This window comes from Vombatus ursinus, unplaced genomic scaffold (assembly GCF_900497805.2).
Source record: "Vombatus ursinus unplaced genomic scaffold, bare-nosed wombat genome assembly UNPS02000749.1, whole genome shotgun sequence".
NCBI lineage: Eukaryota > Metazoa > Chordata > Mammalia > Diprotodontia > Vombatidae > Vombatus > Vombatus ursinus.
This window is the reverse complement of record NW_020940527.1, coordinates 13,812,956-13,836,230: the sequence shown is the minus strand read 5'-3', so window position 1 is coordinate 13,836,230 and position 23,275 is coordinate 13,812,956. Positions and strand designations below refer to the sequence as shown.

Here is a 23,275-nt window from a genome sequence, read left to right as displayed (position 1 = left end):
ATACAGCTTCAGACATTTACTAGCTGTGTGACCCTGGGGAAGTCACTCAACCTTGTTTGCTTCAGTTTTCACGTCTGTAAAATGAGCTAAAGATGGGAAATGGCAAACAACTCTGGTATCTTTGCTAAGAAAACCCCAAAATGGGTTCACAAAGAGTTGGACACGACTGATGGAACTGAATAACAGTCTGCTATTACCTGTTCAGTGGTAACTGAACTTCTAACGGAGTGTTTAACTAGTGGTTAAAGGAGGTAGGATTTTTTTGGCACTTCAGATAAATAAATCCAAGCAATGTTCATGCACATGTATTATCCAGGTGGCACTGCTGTTATTCCTGCAAATCTGAGGGTGATAAGAGTCAGGTTTCCATCTCATGGAACTTTTACAAATAATAGCAATGAACTTTAACAAAGACAACATGCAAGACTGATCTGTAGCCATGCTGATGTGCTGAACACGAAGCTCACTAAAAGTCTATGGTCTTTTTCAGATTACTTGTCTTGTAGGATATCACTATGGGGTAGCCAGATGGCACAGTGGATAGAGAGATAGGCCTGGAGTCAGGAAGACCTGAGTTCAAATCCAGCCTCAGACACTTAACTAGCTGTGTGACCCTAAGTAAGTCATTTAACCCTATTTGCCTCAGTTTCCTCATCTGTAAAATGAACTGGAGAAGGGAATGGCAAACCACTCCAGTATCTTTGCCAAGAAAACCCCAATGGGGTCGTGAAGAGTTGAACAGGCCAAAAAAAAATTAACAACAAAAGGATATCACTTTCATCATGTGTATACCAAATTGTTTGGTGGGGTTTTTGTTTGCTTGTTTGTTTTTTTCATCCAAGTGTCAGTATTAGCTGTATTACATTATTGGCTCCTTAAACAACCCTGTGAGATATGTGGAGCATGCATTATTATCCCCATTTTATAGATGAGAAAACTAAGAGCAAGAGAAGTAAAATGATTTGCCCTAGATCACACAGCTTGTAAGTAGCACAACTGGGATTCAAATCTGGGTCTTCGAACTACAAGTCTAGAGTTCTTTTCCTACTATTTGACTAAATTACTAGGAAGTTAATTAAGAGTCTAAATACCTCCTCCATAACAGTTTTAGGAGTCTTCATATGACTTTTGAATGGTTGCCAGTTTCCTCTGAAATTCTGATCAGTCAGGGACTGCTTACAGGCTCAAACTGCTGCCGCAGAGCAACCACAAATTTACTCATTTGCACAGCAAAATTTCTTTGAAAAGCAAAGGAACGAGGGGAGCAAACATTGTGGCTTTATAAGCATAAAAGGCTACATTTAAAACAATGATGTATCTCATTTGCATAGGCTGATGATCTTTTTTTCTCCAGAATTTCCTCTTTTCTTTTTTCAATCCCCAACACATTCCATTACTAAAAAAATTAATTTAATGTAAAATCAAGCATTTGATCTGATTCACTTTTCATGTACCTCTACAGTTCACTTGTTGCAGTTTCTAAGCCAACATTGCTCCTTTCAGAAGCATCGTGTGACACATTTGTATTAGCCATAACCTGCCTGGAAGGCTCCTCTCCTCAATGCTGCCTCTCAAAATTCCAACCTTACTTTAGGGCCTAGCTTAGGTTCCATCTCATCAGTGGTTTTCCCTGATCTTCCTTCCCCTCCAGGTTGTCAGTGTTCTTTTACTCTTAATTACCTTACACTCATTTATCTGTACATAGGGTCATCTCTACTTCTGCAGAATTGGAACTCCCTGAGGGTGAAAATTGTTTCCATTTTGTCTTCTTATCTTCAGCGTCTAGTCTAGTGTCTTGCACATGGTATGTACTTAATAAATGTTTGTTGAATGTAAATGGAAAAAAAATTAAATCCAAACACTATAATTATAATGAACAACCTTAGCTCCAAAGGAGACATAAAAGAATGTACCCCCTCCCTTATTTGGAGAGGTGTGAGACTATAGCTATAAAACACTGCATATAATGATAAACCTAATGTGTTGGCTATTTTTTTCTGAATTGCTTTTTTCCCTCCTTTTTTGTTCTTTGATATGAGATGGCTCTGGATGGGGAAAGGGAAAGGATGTTTTAGGTAATGAAATCAGTATCAAAGAAAACTATATTAATAATTTTTAAACTAAAGGACGAGTTTTGAATGATTGTTAAAAATCCATACTTGGAAAGAGTCTTCTTTGAGAAAGGAATTGGCAAAACTTCATTAGGAAAAAAAGTGTTCATCCATCAAATCACAGTAGATCAGATTTTAAATTTATGCAGTCTGAAACTTCTCTGGGTGAATGGATCATGCCTCCAGCTCAAACTGCCCCTATCCTGCCAAACCATTCACAGCTGGTAAACTGGTAAATTAAATTCACTCTCAGCATCTCTTGGAGGCCTAGGACCAATTCTGCTGTTCAGAATGAATAGTTAACTCCATATTCAAATGATCCCACATGGGATAAATTCCTCTTTGTTTTTTCTTTTTAACTTAGAGAATTTAATTTAGGATTTTATCAAGAAATTCTGCTACCTAGGCACCATATCAGATTAGTGCACCATTGTATCCTTCAAATTAAATTAATTTGGTGCAGAATAGCTCAGTTGAGTGTGAATGGCAGGTTCCTGAGTTCAGCTAATCTGTCTTTAAGAAACCCTAAATGAAAAGAATAAAAACATAAGACTGGAATCATTGCATAGTTTCTCTCTTTTAGAATGATTTTCCATTTTCTATTATCACAGTACATTAATTAGCAAAACTGTAGCCTATAAACTGGATAATTTCAATTCTTCATACCTGCAAATGCACTGACTAGACCATCACATTTCTTGTTATTTTTTCCTTTTTTCCACTTCAATATTTTAAAGAGAGAAAACAATACTCAACTAAAATTAAGGAGGTTTGGGGAAAGAAGTTGACCTCTCTGGGTTTTATTTTCCTCATCTGTAGGATAAAGGTATTAGGTTAGAGATTATCTAAAGCTCCTTCTAGCTCAAATAGTCTATGAATCTATAAAAACATCCTGAAAGATCCACATGTAATTACTTTTCACTCCAATGCAGATCCCCTCATCATGTATATCCCCTTTTGACTATTAGTCATTTTCCTTTTTATAAAATATGTAAAACATATTGTCTTTGATTGGATCTGATGAGCATTTATTAAGTATCTACTGTGTACAAGGCACTGTGGCAGGCATTGGGGAAACAAAAATGAACAAGAGCCCTTTACCTCAAGAAGCTTACCCCCTGCTGAGGATTCACAAGTGAATATAATTTGAGGGAGGAAGGAGGAAGAATAATTGGGAGGAAAAGGAGAGACTTCCTGTAGGAGGTGGTAAATAAAATTAGTCTTGAAGAAGATCTAAGTATTCCAAGAGGTGGAGTTAAGGAAGGAAGATCTCTTGTACAAAGACACAGAGGTAGAAAATACAGTAGAATGCCAAATTCAAAGAACAGCAAGTAAATCAGTTTAACTAGAATGCTGAATACATGAAAGTCTGGAAAGGTTGGCTTTTATGTGCCACGCACATGATGGCCTGCCTGGTAGGAAAAAAAGGGGGATTGATAGAGTCCCAGGTCTAAATGGTTATGCTTGAGGAAAATTATTTCACTTACTCAGTAGAGAGTACATTGGAGAGAAAAAGATTGGAAACTGGGAAACCAATTAAGAGAGCATTTCAATAGTCCAAAGTGATGAGAGCCTGAACTAGTGCAATGACCTTGTTAATGGAGAAAAGGGGATGAATTGGATAGATGTGATAGAGATCAAATTGACAAGACTTGGTGATTGATTAGATATGAGAGGATTAGGGAGAAGGAATAATTGAAGATGATTCCAAGGTGTGAACCTGGGTGACTAGAAGGATGGCAGTACCTTCTACAACAACAGGGAAGTTTGGAGGATGAGTAAGATTTAGAACATGTTGAGTCTGAAGTATCTATGGAACAATCCAGATGCAAATGTCCAATAGGCAGTTAGTAATGAAAAACTGGGAATCAGGAAAAATATTATGGCTAGATATATCAATTTGGGAGTGATTGGCTTAGAGATGACAATTGAACCTATGTAGTTGATGAAATCAGCAATAAAGAGAAACTGTGAAGAGATAGGAGAAGAGGACCCAGGACAGAGATTTGAGAAATGTCCACATCTAGGGTGGGAAATAATAAAAGGTATTTTTTCAAAGAAGACAAAGAAGAAGTGGTCACATAAGTAGGAAGAAAACCAGGAGAAAGCAGTGTCATGAAAGCTAAGGGAAGAAAAAGGCTGAAGAGATGGTCAAAGGTGTCAAAAGTTGAAGAAAAGTCAAGATGGATAAAGAATGAAAAAATGCTACTAGATTTATGAGTTTGGATATGGTTGGTAACCTTAGAGACAATAGTTTCTGTCAGAAAGCCAGATTTAAATGAATTTAGAGGGAGAGAAAGTAGAAGCAGTAAGTTTAGATGATTTTTTTCTAAGAGTTAAGCAATAAAAAAAAAAGAGATATAGGACGTTACCTTGAGGGTGATTGAAACAGACACCTCCTCAACACTCCTTCCATCTTCTTCCTCCCCTTCCCCTAGAAGTACTAGTGATGATTGCAAATATTTTTTCTTTCCCAGTATTCATAGACACTACTGGAAGAAGGTAATAAGAATTTTATAAAATCTGTAGCAGAAAACATTCTCAGAAAGGTGGTTGTAGCACTAAGTGTACCAATACTTAGATTCCACCACTACACCCATAACTTCCACAGGATTGAAGTTCATGGCAAAACAAAGCTACCACCAAGTAGTTGTATAGTCCATCAAAAGCAACGACTTGTTAAACAATATATGTGCTCATTAACCTTAAAACTCAACCAATAATACTATCTCACTTCTACATCATGTTTTAGGGTTTAAAAAGAAGCACCTTCCCTGAACACAACTTTGTAGGAGGAAAAGCAAGTATTATTAATTGGACCAACCCCGTGATCTCATTGATAACAGTCAGTCAATAAATATTTGTCAAAGGTACTTATATTATGTGCCAGGCACTGTGCTAAGAACTAGGGATACAAAGAAAAGCAAAAGACCACAGAGCTCCTGGTCTCAAGAACAACATATAAACAACTATATACAAACAAATGATATACAAAATAAATTGGAGATAACCAACAGAAGGAAGGCATTAGTACGAAGAGGAGTTGGAAAAGACTTCTTATATAGATAAAATTTTAGGTGGAACTTGAATGAAGCCAGAAGGCAAAGATGAAAAGGGGGAAAAAAGCTAGGCATGGGTTTTCTTGGTAAGGAAAAGGTCCACTTTTTTACTTGAGATGGGGTAAAGGAAGAAATAATTGCAAAAGATATCTGAGTGACATGATATAAGGAGTGAAAAAAAGAGGAGGTTCTGTGCATACAGCCATATTTTTTTCAGTGAAATATGGAGCAAAGTTCTCAGCTGAGAGACTAAGGGGAAGGGGAACCATTGAAGGTTTGAGAAGAGATGAAAAGGTTTGGGAAAGTTTATCATAGTGAGTGGGATAGCAAGTCAATTAGGAAAGTGAAAAAGGATTGCCTTGTTGCACCATCAGCCAGTTAGGATTATTTAACAGAAATCTGTAGAGGATCTAGTAAGATGTTTCGTGATTTTTCTCTTGCTCTATAACTTATTGTCTTAGAGAGCTGTCTAGGATAATGACAGGTTAAGTAACTTGCCCTGGATCACATAGCCGATAAGGGTCAGAGGTATGATTTGAAGATAGGTCTTCCTACCTCAAAAGCCAAACCTCTATCCACTATGCCATGCTGCCTCTTTACAGCAAGTATTATTAATCTCCATTATATAGATAAGGAAACTGAAGCCCAAAGTGGTTGCAATTTTCTCCAGGGTCACACAGACAGTAAGTCTCAGAGCCAGAATTCAAACCCAGATCTCCTGATGTCTAGTCCATTGTTCTTTCCATGCTCTGTGCTCTCTGCTGCCCCTCAGTCACATTGATGGTGTGAGGAATTCTTTGTAGTATACTGGAAAGGACTGATAAGAATTCATACTTTTATTGTCAAAAGTCATGTCCGTAGCCTTCAAGAGAGAGTGAGATGGACCACATATGTCTAACTCCTTTAGTGCTGTTTCTTCAGTAAAGCCTTCCTTCCCCAAAGATCTGTGATGGGATAAAGGCCCTCTTTGGATTCTTAAAGCCCCAATGGACCACACACTCTCACACATCCTATCTAACTAGAAAGATTTCGAGTGTGGGCCACCAATATATTGTGTGGCCATCATCCAATGATTAGCATAGCTAATTCTGATGGAATTTATTAAATTCTATCAACAAATAGATGGCCACTAACTAAAAAACAAAGATCTCCAACTATAGTAGTTCCTAAAACCACCTACTGATTTGTAGAGGAGTTGCATCTGCATCACTAGAGGGTCTACTCATCTTAATGAAATCATAGCTCTTCAGAGCTGAAACAAAATGCTCCTATAAGAAAGTTCCATTTTTCACATTTAATTCACAGCCTCATTATGTTTGGGGCATGGGGCTTTCAGCTTAATTGCATATTATTATGAACAGAGTTTATTATATATACCATGCATGATCATGAATTTTCATAGAATTAAATTATACCTAGTCCCAACTTACCAATGGGCTGTGTTCTTAATCTATAAATGGTGTTTGTTTCACAAACTAGTTCAGAAAAATTCATAAAAGCCTACTTAATCCATTATGTCAAGTCAATACATCAATATACATTTATTGTTGTTCAGTCATTTAAGTGGTGTCTGACTCTTTGTGGCCCCATTTGGGGTTTTCTGGCAGTAAATTGGAATACTTTGCCACTTCCTTCTCCAGCTCATTTTTTGGAAGAGGAAACTGAGGTAAACAGGATTAAGTGACTTGCCCAGGATCACACAGCTAGTAAGTGTCTGAAACCAAACTTAAACTCAGGTCTTCCTGATCGCAGACCCAGCACTCTATCCACTGCACCACCTAGCTGCCCCTAATGCATTTATTAGGCACTTACTATGTACCAGGCACCATACTAAGAACTAAGGACACAAAAAAGGGGGGAAAGAGTAGTATCTGGTCTTAAGGAGTTCACAGCCTAATGGGGGAGATAACATGCAAACAACTAAACACAAAGAAGACACATACAGGATAAATTGGAGATAACCTCAGAGGGAAGGCACTAATATTAAGGTCAACTTGGAAAGGGACTCTAACAGAGAATTGAAGCCAGAAGGCAGAGGTGAGGAGGGAGGAAATTTCAGGCATAGGCACAGCCAGTGAAAATGTACAGAGTCAGGAGATAGAGTATCAGGTTCAAGGAACAGCAAGGCTATCAGTGTCACTGGATGGCAGAGTACATGGAAGGAGTAAAGTCTTCCAATAAATAAAATTGGAAAGGTAGGTAGGGACCAGGTTACAAAGGGCTTTGAATACCAAGACATGATATTACATTTGATCCTGGAAGTAATAGGGAACCAGTTTAATGAATAAGAGAGTGAAATGATCAGATCTGTACTTCAGGAAGTGCAGATTTGACAGCTTAGTGGAGACAGACTGTTGTGACAAGAGACTTAAGTCAAGGAGACCAACCAGAAGTCTACTGCAATAGTCCAAGAGTAAAGTAATGAAGGCCTAGGCCAGAGTGATACCAGTGTAAAAGGAGATAAGGAAGTGCAAGCAAAAGTTGTTATGAAGGTAGACACTACAGGACTTGGTAATTGATTGTATTTAATAGCACTAACCTAAGTGTATATTTCATAGCACTAACATGAGTTCTGGGTCCTCTGAACTGACAACCATAGGATCAAAGTTTTAGAATTGTAGGGGACTTCGGGGCCATCTAATTGAACCCTCTAATTTTGAGGACACTAGAGCCCAAAGAAGTCAAAAAGATCATCCAAGCAGTAAATTTCAAAGTCAGGATTTGAACCTAGGTTCCTCTTACTGCAAACTCACCAATCTTTTCTCTGTACCATTCAGACAAGCTTTCCCTATCCCTCATTATTCTCCACATTCCAATATTAATTACATTCTGGGTCCTTCATTTCCAAGTTCAACCACCCATCCTTTTAGTGTGATTGATTTTAGCTACACATTAGGAGAACAACGATCTGATTAGACTAATTTACTCCTCAACTTATTTACCTTTTTAAAAGATGGCACTGACAAACTGAAAGGAAGCCCAGTCCTCCTTCCACTAGCCAACTAGCCCTGCCTGGGAATCTGTCTCTAGGATCAGCCTTCTTAAATATTTCTAGCTTTTAGAGTTTCTTCTCTTCCTCTACTTCTGAGTCCACCACTTCTCCAATGGCTCTCATGGCAGCAGGAATTCTAGCACTAAATAATGGTCAGAGGAGAATAGCCATTTGCAAGTCAGATTACACTAAAATACAGCTAGAGTTAAAATGATATTGAGTAGAACTGGATCTTTGCCTGATGATTCAGGACTTTGCATGTCAGGACTTTGTCATGCCTGAGGATCATCGATATGAATGTCAATTACCATTATCTAGAATGAGCAAACAAAAATCTGTTCAAGTTTTTCAATTGTTTTAGATTCTAGATAAATGGGAGTTAACACTGCTAATTTTATTGGCTTTGTTGCTATGGATATTGTAATAATATTTGATTCTAATAAGTATTTTATATTAATAATAGAATAGGAATATTTAGAAACTCTTAAGACAAGAGAATTATTTTACTATTATTTTGTTTTTTTATTATTTTATTATTATTCCATTACTACAGAAAGATAGGGAATCACCTCCATCCATAGGGAATGACTTTAGTCCTAAAGAAAAGCAAAGGAACAGACTAAATGACCTTTGGAGACCCTTTCCTACAAAATGATTTCTTGATTTCAAATACTTTTAATAGAGAAATTTTTGTCAATTTTATTCTCAGCAGGTTCCTTAGAGGCGCAAATAGAAACAATTTTTGAAAGATAAGGCATTATCTCCCTAAGATCTATTACTTCTGTTGCAACTTCTGCCTGCAAGGGTTATCTGAGTGTAGCTCCAGGCACACTTGGCTTCTATCAGCCTCAATGTCTTCATCTAAAAATGGGCGTAATAACTGCACCTATTTGATAGTGCTATTGTGAAGATCATCGGTGTAAAGGGCTTTGTAAACCTTAAGATACCATATAAATGTTAGCTAGTAGGTATGTTTTCTTTTTCCCACCAAGTCCTAGAGTCATACTGAGAAATGCCATTGCCCTGAAACTTATTATGATGACCCGGGGAAAAGCTATGCCTTATTTCCCTCATCTTTAAAAGGGCTAATACTTGACCTATTACTTCACAAGGTTCTTGTGAGAAAAGTGCTTTCTAAGCATGAAGATGCTGTAGAAATGTGTGCCCTTGTTAACAATGAGAATGACCAAAATTGCTCTTTCAGAAGCTAACACTAAAGATTTTCCTTAGTGACCTGTTTTCTCTCCAGTAGTAAGAGCCCATTGAGAAGGAGAAAAGAATGTTGTACTTAGGAGGTGAGCAAAAACCATGATATTTCCTTTTCCCCCCAGTCTTTTGACTTTTCAGGAATAATTTGTTCTCCTGAAAGAGAATCCAGCCTCTGAATCTAGTATCCAATTCTGATGAAAAAAAAACTGGGGAAAAAATCTTTCTTTATATTTGTTGCAGAGAATTCTGGTTGTTTCATGACTGCTGCCTTGCTGACACATTGTCACCATGACATAGATAGCATATATATACATTTATGTATATATATATATATACACATATATATGATTCAAGGTGATTATACCAGGTCATTTTCTCTACAGAGAAATACTGGAAGAGGAAGAAGAGACATAAAGACAGAAATAGTTAAAATATTTGTACAAATCTAAAAGTACACATCCTGGCACCAAAGGAATTCTACCAACCCCTATATTTAATGTTCTTTGACCTACTCATGATTGATCAAGTCAAATCAATAAGCATTTATTAAGAACCTACTATGTGCCAGGCACTGTGCCAAGTGCAAAGAAAGCCAAAAACAATCCTACCTTCGAGGAGTTCAAAGTCTAAAGGGGATGGAGAAGAAAGGAGAAGGGAAGAGACAGCATGCAGACAACTATGCATAAACATAATATATACAGGATAAGTTGGACATTATCTCAGAGGGAAAGTGCTTTCAATAAAAAAAATCAAGAAAAGTTTCTTGCAGAAAGTAAGATTTTAGCTGAGATTCGAAGGAAACCAAGAAAAGTCAGGAGGCAGAAACAAAAGCTGAGGAGTGAACTCCGAGCATGGGAGCCTGAGAGTGAAAATGCATGGAGTTGGGAGATGAGGCCAGAGTCACTGGATCATACAGTACAGGGATCGAAGTAAGGTGTAAGCTGACTAGAAAAGTAGGAAGACATCAGGTTATGAAGGGCTTCAAAAGCCAAACAGAGGATTGGTGTATTCAGGGGTTCCTTGGCTGTCTGCTTAGCTACTCTGGCACCTTTATAAAAGGCTCAAGCTCTGTTGTCTATTTCAGAATAAAACCACACAGCCCTTTACAGTGTCAGTCTACTCCAAAGTCACTCTGTAGTCTGCATATATACAGCTGATTGCCTGGGCTATTGTCATATGGGTGCCTTCATTTGCCAGGGCCAGACCAGGGCCCAAGAACACTGCCAAGGTAAGGAAAAGGGCATGCCGCTTTTGTAGATGAGTTTCGTCAGTAGTTTATATCCTGTTTGTAAACCCTGGAGCCATGTTCGAGGAGGCAGTGACTATGCTTTTGTTCATCGAGATTCAGAATCAGACTAACACAGTAAAGGAATCTTAAAAATGGAGACACCGATGAAGTCATTCTATAGAACTAAGGAGTCATCAGCCCCAAATCCCAAATAGCCAAACTTCAAACATTAAGTCTACTCACACTGCTCTTCCCATTCTCGGTCCTCCTTTTCACTGGCTTGGCTCTGCTGCTGGGCTTGCTTCAAGGTCCAGTATAACTCTTTGGCTCTCAGTTCTTCCTGAAGGCGAATCTGCATTTCTCCCCTTTTCCTCTCCTCTTCTTCTTTTCTCTAAAATAGGACACAGTGAGAAGGATGTCAGATACTTTACTAGGGAGAGGAAAAAGGGGGTCTGTGGGAAAGGGAAGAGGGTAAAGCCTCCATAACATGGGCTCTGGGGACCAAGGCATTTTGTCAAAACACCTGCAAAACTGTCCAGGCAAACCCACTTCCAGCCATGCTTCTGCTCCCACTGGCCACAAATCAGCAATGTTCACAGAAACAAATTCAGCCTGACAAGCTATTCAGCCGGGAAGCCTTGTGGAAAGAATATGATTTACGTCCGTGAGCATCTCCCCAGTACTAAGTTGTTCCAGTACAAAATGCTAACAGAAGCAAAACAACAGATTTATTTTGTTTTCAGTGGCCTTAACAAGATTTGATTTAGTTGCTAATTTTTTTTAGAATATAGACTATCTTCCAATTCAAAGATATATTTTCTAAACAACTAAAAAGGATCCAAGCAATCTAGGCAAGTCAAGCACTACTCTTTAAAGGTAACACATCCACCATATCCCTTTCAGTGGGTTATGACAATCTAATTTTGTGCAGCCTTTTCCCCAGGGAAAAGGTTCAGACTGTATGTAGGTATTCTTGTCCCCAACAGCCTATGTAAAATTATATTATTTAATAGTAGGCAAAATTATGGGGCTTTTGTTCACTAACTTTCTTTAATCATCAAGAGTGAGACAACATCACAGAAACCAGAAGGCCTGGAGAAAATCTATGGGGGATGCTCTCATGCTTTGGAAACACCTCCAAACACAAGTCTTTCCAATCCAATAGGAAATACACCAAGGTCTTTGTTGTTTGATGGCATATCTATAATGGAGGCAAACTCTTACACAAGCTGAAGGTTGTGGTCTGGATCCCAATCTCTATTCTTCAGACACAAGCAACTTCTGGATAAAGATTAAAAACCCTTCAAGTAGCATTTGAAAATAATGTCTCATCAATAGGAAAGTTACATTAGTATTTCAGTTAAAACAGTATTGTATCTACACTAATCCCTCATTAGGCTACTCCCAGTAATGTTCTGATAATGAATCCATGATGAGTTATTAGAGGCAGATAAATGGTACAAGTCACTATTGATATAGAGATACTCTCACTTATTTTTTTATGTATCTATGTGGTGAAATAAATTTTGCATTTAAGAGAAATATGTAGGAAGGAATATATAGTTTCTGAAGCAAGTATAGTTTAGTATAAATTAATGAGTTTCTGAAGGAAGCATGGCATGCATGCTAGAAAGACCCAAGGACTTGAAATCAGAAGAGCTAGATTCTAATCCCAATTCTGCTACTCATGACCTGTGTGACCTTCAACAGGTCATTTATCTCTCAGAGTCCCAGGCTTCTCAATGTGGTATAGCAGAAAGATCACTAGATATGGAATCAGAGGATTTGGATTCAAATCCCAGCCTTGTTGCCTACATGACCTTGGTCAAGTCACCTAACCTTACAACCCTCATCAGTAAAGAGAAAAGGTTGGATTTAATGGCCTTTAAGGTCCCTCCCAATTTTAAATCTATGACTAAATGAGCTATAGGGTCCTTTCCAGTTCTAACATTCCTTAATTCTGATTATCAATCTCTTTCCACTTAGAAATAGCTATTTAGATACATTGGGAAACAATTATGCAAGGCCCAGTTCAAATCTCAACTCCTCCATAAAACCTCCTCTGACTGCCCTGACCCACACTGATGACTCAATTAAATTTAACAAGCATTTATTAAATGACTACCATACTCAGAGCACTGTGGTAGGAACATACAAAGAGAAGAAAGAAATCCTTCCCACAGTCAAAGAGCTTACATTCCACCAAGGAGGAAAAGTGACTTTAAAAGTCATGGATGGGGGTGTTAGGGGACGTTATTTCACGAATTTCACAATAAGGATGTAAGGCAGGTACTACAAAGTCCATTTTACAGATGAGGAAACCAGTTTAGAGAGCTAAAGTAATTTACCTACAGTCACAGAGTGTAATTAATAGGGAAGGGATTTGAACCCAGGTCTTTCTGACTTTGAATTCAGAACACTATCCACTATACCATGCTTCCTCACTCCCGCCCCTTCAACATATTTCTCATTTATACAACTCATTAGGCACTTGTTTATGTACTGCTTTGTGATATCTATTGTACTATGGTCTCATATTTAAGGTATGTGTTCTTATTCAATATTGTGTGTGAGCTTGTGTTTGTGTGTCTAATTGCTCCAAACATAAGCCCATTGAGAGCAGGGACTATTTTATACTTCCTCATGACCCCTGAAGTACCTTATACCCCACTGAGACATAAAAACTGAGTAATAAATATTTATTGAATTAATTGTAAGTTTAACTAACTGCAAGGTAAAAGGTTCAACTACCAATTTGTTCAGGTTTCTGATGGACATGTGATTCAGATATGAGCAGTTCTCAATAGACTAACCCAACTTATACAGGAATGTGAACTTAGGAAAGGGAAAAAAGGCATAGAAGTGCCTTGGGAGCCCACCAAATGTTATCCATTGGCACGGAGATATATCTCAGGCTCTTCTGTCTCTGGCAACTTTGTCTAATGCACTTGTTTTTTTCTACAAAAATTCCAGAACCTAAAAGGAGTTATCACAGGAATCTTGGAAAGAAGGAATATGAAAGCATTACGCTGGCATGCGTGTGCCTGATGTGTGCTCTCAGCCCACTTTTCTTTGGAAACTGACCATTCCCAGTTGAATATTAAAAAAAAAGATTTTCTTCAATTCAGACCTCATAACTTAAACCTCACAACTTCCAGCTGGCATTCAGAGTCCTTAGCTCTGTTTTAAATTACATCTACCTGCAACTTAGTGCTGCTCGTTAGAATTCATACGCTGGCACAAAGGAGAAGGGAAAGGAAAGTGAATTTTGGAGGCAAATATGGAGGGGTGGTTGGCTCATTATACTTCTTGTGATGTAGCTAAGATTTTCAACCAGACATGACCCACTTTTCTTTTTTTTATTATTTTCACATTAGTCATGTTGTAAAGAATTAGAACCCTTACTAGCTGTTTGACCTTGGGCAAGTCATTCAACCCCATTGCCTAGCCAAAGGAAAAAAAAAAAGAATTAGAACCAATAGGAGGGACCATAAGAAGGAAGAAACAAAACAAAACAAAACAGAAAAAAGAGCAAATAGTATGCCTCAATATGCATTCAAATTCCATAGTTCTTTCTCTGGGTGTGGATAGCATTTTCCATCATGAGACCTTTGGAGATGTCTTAGATCCTTGCCTTGCTGAGAAGAGTTAAGTCTACCAAAGTTATTCACTGTACAACATGGCTGTTAACACATACAATGTTCTCCTGGTTCTGCTCACTTCACTCAACATCAGTCCATACAAATCTTTCCAGGTTTTTCTGAAGTCCACTTGCTCATCATTTCTTATAGCATAATAGTATTCCATTACATTCATATACCACAACTTGTTCATCCATTTCCCCAATTGATGGGCATCCCCTCAATTTCCAATTCTTTGCCAGCACAGAAAAAGCCGCTATAAATATTTTTTGTATATGTGGGTCCTTTTCCATTTGTGTGATCTCTTTGGGATACAGCCCTAGAAGTGCTATTGCTGGGTCAAAGGGTATATACATTTTTATAGCCTTTTGGGCATAGTTACAAATTCCTCTTCAAAATGGTTAGATCAATTCACACTTCCACCAACAATGCATTAGTGTTCCAATTTTCCCATATCTTCTCCAACATTTATCATTTTCCTATTTTGTCATGTTGGCCAATCTGATAGGTGTGATGTGGCACCTCAGAGCTGTTTTGATTTGCATTTCTCTAATCAATAGTGATTTAGCACATTTTTTTCATATGACTATAGATAGCTTTAATTTTTTCATCTGAAAACTGCCTGTTCATGTCTTTTGACCATTTATCAATTGGGGAATGACTTATATTCTTATAAATTTGACTCAGTTCTCTATATGTTTTGAAAATGAGGCCCTTATCAGAGACACTGGTTATAAAACATGCCTAACTTTTCCATAAGACCTCCTTGAGAGCTCTCTTATCTCCATATACCTAATGGATCCTTTTAGGAATCCATTATTTCCTCCACAGCTATCCACTTGTTAATAATTGGTATATTTTGTTGGTAAGTCTAAGAAGCATTTTATGTCCTTAATGAGGAAGGACTAGTTACCAAATGGGTCCAAGATGGTTTTCTGAAAGGCTCTTTAAAGTACATAAGGTGCAAACATTATTCTCAGCGAGTGTTGATTGATGATGATAAAAGTCCTCCTAATGTTTTTGTTCAAGGTTGAGAAAAGTCAAGCCAAGCCTTGATAGTACCCCAGTGACCCATCACTGAAGAGAAGGCCTTCACTCAAACTTTGGCCAAACACCAAGCACAGGGGGTGGATTTAGAATGACTTCAGCTGTTGTGCCTGTGTTCAGTAAAACATCTTGTATTCTGTTTCAGAGATCTGTAGTAATCCAATAGATAATCATTCATTAAATGCCTATCATGTGCCCTGAATTGTGCTACCATGGGTGAGGAACCTGTCACCTCGAGGCTACATGTGACCCTCTAGGTCCTCAAATGAGGCTTTTTGACTGAATCCAAACTTCACAGAACAAATCCTCTTAACAAAATAATTTTTATTAAGTTCTGTAATATACTTATTAAGTTCTATAAAACTTGGACTCAGTCAAAAGGCCACATCCAAGGACCTAGAAGGTCACACGTGGCCTTGAGGTCACAGGTTCCCCACCCCTAGACTAGGCCCTAGGAATGGAATAGGGACTGGATCTCTGATTCCATTGGTATAAGGAACTCCCTCTAATAATACAGGTTAGCACCTTCTCTGAAAGTTACTTAGTCTGTTGTCTACAGAGGCCCACTGAGCAAACTCTCTACTGCCCAAGCCATTAAAATGTAATTGGGAAATGTTTAACATAATAAATAAAAATTCCATTTTTGTTGTTGTCATTTTTCAGTCTTGTCCAACTCTCTGTGACCCCCTTTGAGGTTTTCTTGGCAGAGATACTGAAGTGGTTGGCCATTTCCTTCTCCAGTTCATTTTACAGATGAGGAAACTGAGGCAAACAGGGTTAAGTGACTTGCCCAAGGTCACATAGCTAGTAAGTGTCTGAGGCCAGATTTAAATTCAGGAACATCAGTCTTCATGACTCCAGACCCAGTACTCTATCTACTGAGCCACCTAGCTGATACCCTTCTTCCTCCAAAAAAAGAAAATTCAATCCAACACAGATAATGTTAATACGTGGTTTTCTAAGTCAATATACAGCCCACCAGGGTCTGTTTCTATTTGAGTTTCACACCCCAGCTAGAACACTGAGAAATTAGGTAGGTGACTTTCCGCCAGCCTTAGAGGCAGTACTTGAATGCAGGTTTCCTTGGCTTTGAGACTGACTCTCTATTCCCTACACCATGTTGTCTCTGGTGATACAAAGACAAAAACCAAATGGTTCCTGACCTCAGGGAGCTTATATGCTACCAGAAGAAACAAACTATGCATTCATAATGCAAAATGCATAGAAAGCAAATGCAAAATAGTTTTAGGGGCCGTGGTGCCTGGGAGATCATGGGAGTGGTTGCCCTTCAACTGAGCTTTGAAGGGAGCTAGGGATTCTAAGAGGCAGAAGAGAGGAGGCATGTATGTGTTCTAGACACGGAGGACAGGCAGTGCAAAAGCACACAGATGGAATGTGACCCACATGGGGTGTCTAATAAGTATTTCTGGCTGGTATGTAGAATGTTTCTGAGAAGCCTAGAGAGGCCGAGTGGAGCCAGATTGAAAAGTCTTTATTTGCCTGGAGCATGTAAGGACAAGGACTATGCCATTTTTATCTTAAATCAGCATACAGTGTACATAGTGGGTACTGCATTTTGTTTTAATTTTTAATTTATGGAATAAAATAAGTTTTTCTGTAACATAGCATCATTTTTGAAAAAAAAAGATGATTGCACATGGAATTGCAAATCTATTAGGTACAACTTGCTATTCCTTTTAAATATATAATAAAGTTATCATGTAAATTTATTTTTTCCCTTTTCTCCTCCCCACTTAGAGATGGCTTGACCATTAGACATAAATGTGTGTATACATACATAACATATGTGTGTATATATAGAGATATAATGCAAAATCATTCTATACATACTTTAAAAAGTCTTGAATTAAACTAATCAGGCTGGTATTTCTCCGCTGATGAGGATTACAGCCTTTCCATAACTTGGTAGACCATTATTCTGAGTTGCTATAGCTTAAAAATTCCTTACCCTATAGCCAAAGGGGTATTGAAGCTCTCTGAAATTACTCTCAAATGATAGAAAACCAGTGAGGACAGATTCAAACTAGAAACCTTCTAACTTGGTCAGACATTCTACAGCATAGCATGTGGGCCATAAACCTGGTTTGGGTTTTATTTATGTGTGTGTATGTACACATGTGTATGTGTGTGCATGTACATATATGTGTGTGTATGTATATGTACATATGTATGCATGTGTGTACATATGTGTGTGTATGTGTGTGTACATATGTGTATGTGTGTGTGTATATGTGTTTATAATTATTATATCATCAGTTTCCTTTTTAATCCTATGTATTTTATTTTATGCATTTAAAAACATTAATCCAACGAGGGGTCCGTAGGATGCCTTCTGTGTTATACTTTTTAAAAGCAGACTATTTGTTCAAAAAGAAGAAGCCAGCAGTTTCTCAAGAGCAAGGTGGCACTAGCCCCGTGTTCTTCTTCCAAGCTTTTTACCCTGAGTCAGAACTCAACATGGTTTCAGTCCTACTCTCTGAACAACTGTAGACATTTGTCCAGTCTACAGTCTCTCACACTGTTTACACCTTTAGACCTAGGAATTTGCCTTGGTTTGCCAAAAAAGGAAGTAGAGTCAGAATGTCCAACAAAATCAATTTTGTTGCAGGCCTAACAGTTGCCTTGTTTATCCTTTAGTCCATGATTGTGATCCATGCTTCAGATATGATGATTCCACTGATACCCACCCTTACCCAGAGTCTACATCTGATACTGACTTCTTGCTGTGCTCTTAGATTCTTCAAAAGGTGATCTGATGAGCCATGAGGGAAAGGAAGTTTTCCCAATCTGATCTTCCTGCACCCAATACATCTAGGAGAGAAAGACCTAGCAATTCTTGCTAGTTGTTTACTTGTGAAATTGTTATCTCCTCCACACTGCTCTAAGTATAAGGGGAGCATATATGGAGCACATATCCAAGTGTCAAATTCTTTAAAGGAATTGCATTCTCTCACCTTGCATTCTCTCCTGTATCACCTAGAGGCTCATGTATGACTAGGATGGCGACCTGAAATAAAGCTGGAAAGTTAGGTTGGACGCAGACTGCAAAGGGCTTTGAATGCAATGCTAAAGAGTATGTATTTTATCCTAGAGCTAATAGGAGGCCACTGAAGATTCTTGAGCAAGAAAGCGATATGTAGAAAGAGGAAAAAGACTCATAATTTAGAGATTCCTTTAACAAACACGGGAAGATATCAAAATGTTCTATTTCTCTCAGCATTCAGCACATATGTGTAATTTTCCTGGGCCCCAAATGAGACACGTCACACAATATCTTCTGGCCTTTCCACTGCCTTTGCACTTCAAAATAGTCTTTTCTCTACCTTTTGGTTTCTTAATGCACGTTGGTGTAGAAAAGCGGGTTCTGTAATAAGAGCCTGAAGAGCTTCTGAGGGGAAGAATCAATGCATTGGCGGGAGTGGAAGACCACGAGCATGATGCAGCATGAGCTTATCACTAAGTTGTGATAGAGAACCAGAAGACTAAAAATCTTTGTCACTGGGCATAGTCAAAGATAAAGATCATTTCTTAAAGTGAATTGTCATCTTCTAGACAGATTGGTTGTTTTCAGGGCAGCTAAGTGATGCAGTGGATAGATTGCTGGGCCTCAAGTCAGGATGACATCTTTCTGTGTTCAAATCCAGCCTCAGACAGTTATTAGCTATGTGACCCTAGGCAAGTCACTTAATCCTGTTTGCCTTAGTTTCCTCATCTTTAAAAAATGAGCTGAGCAAGAAAGTGGCAAACCCTTCCAGCATCTCTGCCAAGAAAACCCCAAATGGGGTCATGAAGAGTCAGATACAACTGAAAACAACTGAATGACAGGTTAGAGAAAAAGTTTGTTTATTTTGAAAATTCTCTTATTGGGAAAAGAAGAAACTCTTTGGGATGTCTGAATTATTCAGAGGACTTCCTCAAGCCTATTTCTCCCATCCTAAGATGGTGAATCTGCTAGAATACATTTAAAAGATAAAGGTTGAAGAAAAAGTTTAAAAGCTAATGGATGGTTACTCTGCCCTGAGCTGAGCTATCCTTATTGGCAAGTAAGCGTGAATTCACCTATCTAATGGTCCCAGATCACTCTTCATATCTCATTTAATCATTCACCAAGAAACTCAGGCCCTACCTGGACTTCTTGCCATCTACCCCTGCACCCATACACTACTCCCCTCCCCCCAACGCCATAATTACCCTTCCACTTTCCAGCTCTTGCCCTGGGAATGGTAACCCAATCTGCTTATCCAATCCAATACTGTCATTGCTATTGAAAAGTACATGACAATCTGCTTCATTACTCTGCTAGCAAGCCCTGTGACTCCCCAGAGCAAAATCATCTTTCCTGGTTATCACTCCCATGTATATGCTATCTTCCCATTGTCACCATCATCATCATCATCATCGTCATCATCACCTTTATATTATGCTTTAACATTTACGGTGTGTTTTACATGTATTATCTCATTTGATCCTCACAACAACCCTGTGAGGTAGTTGCTATTATTATCCTCATTTTCCAGATGAGGGAACTAAGGCTATGGGAGGTTAAGTGATATGCCCAGGGTCACACAGTTAGTAAATGCCTGTGTCAACTCCTACCTGACTTTTGTATTTGTTTCTCCAGCATCTATGCATTGCCTGGCACAGAGCAGACACTTAAGAAATGTTTCTTTATTCATTCATTTTATTTTGAGAAAACCGCAAAAATCTGAAATAAACTCATTATGAAAATAGAAATCCAACTGGCCACGTATTTTGAGATAGAATATGTCTGGTAATGTGACCAGCATAGAAAGGAAGCATGTGTAGTATTATTGTCAAAATAACAGATTCCTCCTTCCAACTTATACACTTAGCCAACCAATATTATTACAACTGTAATTGTTTTACCCAAGCAGGACAGAGATCATCAAGGAACAATTATCATTATCCCTATCAACATGATTATCAATTATAGTATTAACTATGGCATTCACTAAAAATGTCAATTTTCTCATTTCTCCTAATAATTATTTTTAAAATACAAATGTCTAAACCAATATGAAATGTTCAATTTAATTAGCCTATTCCATTTCCAGGAAAATCCTGAGAAGATGAAGAATGGATACTTTTTCCATGTGAGTTCAGGAGACCTTGCTGGGCCCAGGCCAGCTCTCTTAGCAGCTCAGCTAATCTAGTCTGTCTCATCCTGATAACTCATCAGTAATTTCACACCATACATGACCCACATAGGTCACGCACCTGCCTACTGTCAATGGAAAATATCACTGAGCTGGAGGTGACTCCTTGACAGATGCCCAACAGGGACCAGGGCTCCTGATGTCTCCCATAAACTGATGAGAGAAGGTCAAAGTAGGAAGAGACAACAGGGAGGGCAGCTCACATGTGTAGTTGGACAAACAAACTTGGAGTCACCAGACCTGTGGATAGTTGCCTCAGTATCAAAGAGTCAATGATTGTAGCTATATCTTAAACATACCAGACTAAAAAATGATCACCCAAGGTGTATTATTTAGCACTTTAAGAGTAAAAACATGCCTAATTCTGAACATTGACAGGTCTCTTATTTGTGATTAAAACCAGACTATTAGAGCAAATTATAATGACATCCATGAGAACTGAGGAACGGGGAAAACAGGCAGATTCAACTTTAATGCCTCACAGGGCTACACGTAGCTCCTCACAGCAATAATGACAATAATGATGATGATTATAATTATAGTTGTCAGATAGTTGGTGCAGTGCTAAACTTGGAATCAGGAAGATCTGAATTCAAATTCTGTCACAGACATTTACTAGTCATGTAACCCTGGGCAAGTCACTTGTCTTTCTATGCCTCAGTTTGCTCATCTGTATAATGGGGAATAACAAAAACACCTTCCTCTCAGGTAGGTCCTCATTTGTGCTGAGGATCAAATGAAATAACATATGTAAAATGTTTTGAAAACCTCAAACTACTATAAAATGATAGTTATTGTTGTTATTATATTTTGATATCTATAAAATATCATAGAATCTAATACAAGAAACTTTCATTTTTCTCTTTGTAACCCCAGCATCTAACACAGCGCCTCACACATATCACACTTAATAAATTTGATTAAGTAATTCACTAAAATGAAGCAGATGAACTAAATGATTGCTAAGATCCCTTCCAGTTCCAGGAGTCTGTTTCCCAATGAGTAAATACCTCCCAGATTTCAAGTTGTAGTAGGGCATGAAAAAAGATGGTAAAATGGTCCTACTCTGGCCCATAGCTATAGGAGTGACTTCTTCAATTACTGTCTGCTCATGGAAATGACCCTATAAATGAATCACTCAATAAACATTTTAAGTGCCTACTATGTGCCAGGCACTATGCTTAGCATTATACCTAAGTATCAGTTTTATTGCTTTTCCTGGGACCTTCTTTAGAAAATGTGAAGCTGTTTCCATCTTAGCCACACTAGGAAGCGCTGTATTCCAGTATCACACTTTTTGAAAATACACTAGCAGGGTTGCTTCAGTTCCCTTCTCTTTCACCCTCTGAGATCCTCTTCTCTCCTTGTTGAGTTCCTTCTAGGACCTCCATTTGGAGGAAAGGCCTAGACCAGTCATCTTTCATTCTTTAGATTTTGTTACCACATCATCAGAATGGGTACCTCCTTCCCTCCTTTTCAGATCCTTTTTTTGTGTGCTAGGACTAGGTGGCATAGTGGATAGAGTGCCAGACTGAAGTCAAAAAGACTCATCTCTCTAAGTTCAAATCTGGCCTCAGATATTCACTAGCTATGTGACCTTGGGCAAGTCACTTGACCCTGTTTGCCTCAGTTTCCTCATCTGTAAAATGAAATAGAGAAGGGAATGGCAAACCACTTCAGCATCTCTGCCCAGAAAACCCCGAATGGGGTCATGGAGAGTCAGACACAACTCAAAAATGACCAAACAACAGCCACATTATTACACGAGAATGTAATTTCCTTGAAGGCAAAGACAGTCTTTTTACTTGCATTTATATCTGCAGTACGTTGCCCAGTGCCAGCACATGATAACTGCTTAACAAATGTTTCTTGGCTTGACTTGACTTGGTGTCCGTTTCCTGGCTATTATCATCAGTGCATTAGAACTTTTTGGCTAAGACTAGGTTCTGCCCTTTGGAAAAATCTTCCTAAGATATATAATCCATCCACACATTTGTATGTTACCTTGAGGAGGCTTCCATCCCATACAGAAAGTTAAGATTCCAGTGGACACCTTCAATTGTGGTGTGACATGGTCAGTCAACAGGGTTTACTTACTGTGTGTGCTAGAGAGATAAAGAAAAGGGAGAAAAAAGACCCTGCTCTCAGGGTCAAAGTCTAATGGGAGAGACAACATGCAGATAGATAGATAGATAGATAGATAGATGGCAATATGTGGATATATAACACATATAAGCAAATACATATATGTATTACATACATATGTATATGTGTGAACATGCATATATACATATGTGTATGCATGCATATATGTGTATATACACATAAATGTGTGTGCACATATACACACACAGAGGATCAATCAGGAATAGTGTCAGAGAGAAGGCACTGAGGTCAAGGAAGACCCAGAAAATCTTCTTGCAATAGGTAGGCCTTTAGCTGAGACTTGAAAGAAACCAGGGAAGTCAAAGAGGAGGAAATGAGGAAGGAGCAAAAGACAGAGTGGAGAAATAAGTGCCATGTATAAAAAGAACCTATTACCCTGAGAAATGCAGGCTGCAAATGGAAATAACTTCAGCTGATAGAGCACTAGTCTTTGAGTCAGAAGACCTGAGTTTGAATCTTGACCATTCTGGCAACAAGCCTTTCAGAACTCAATGATGCTGGTCCTTGGATGACAGGTATTCAGTTCATCAGTGTATTCTTGGAACATTAGGGAGCACTTAATTCCAATTACTTAAAACATGCTTATTTGTCCACATTAGAGGATGCATAAAAACATTCGTGGTT

The 23,275-nt window shown here is 38.4% G+C and overlaps 1 protein-coding gene across 1 annotated transcript in view; it reads right to left on the bottom strand.

Annotated features, from left to right (window-relative positions):
* Positions 1 to 23,275, bottom strand: part of SH2D4B (SH2 domain containing 4B) — a 192,460-nt gene that overhangs the window by 103,712 nt on the left and 65,473 nt on the right. The window contains exon 4 of the mRNA XM_027861213.1: positions 10,843 to 10,990. Within this exon, the coding sequence (XP_027717014.1) occupies positions 10,843 to 10,990 (148 nt within the window). The remainder of the gene's footprint in view (positions 1 to 10,842; positions 10,991 to 23,275) is intronic.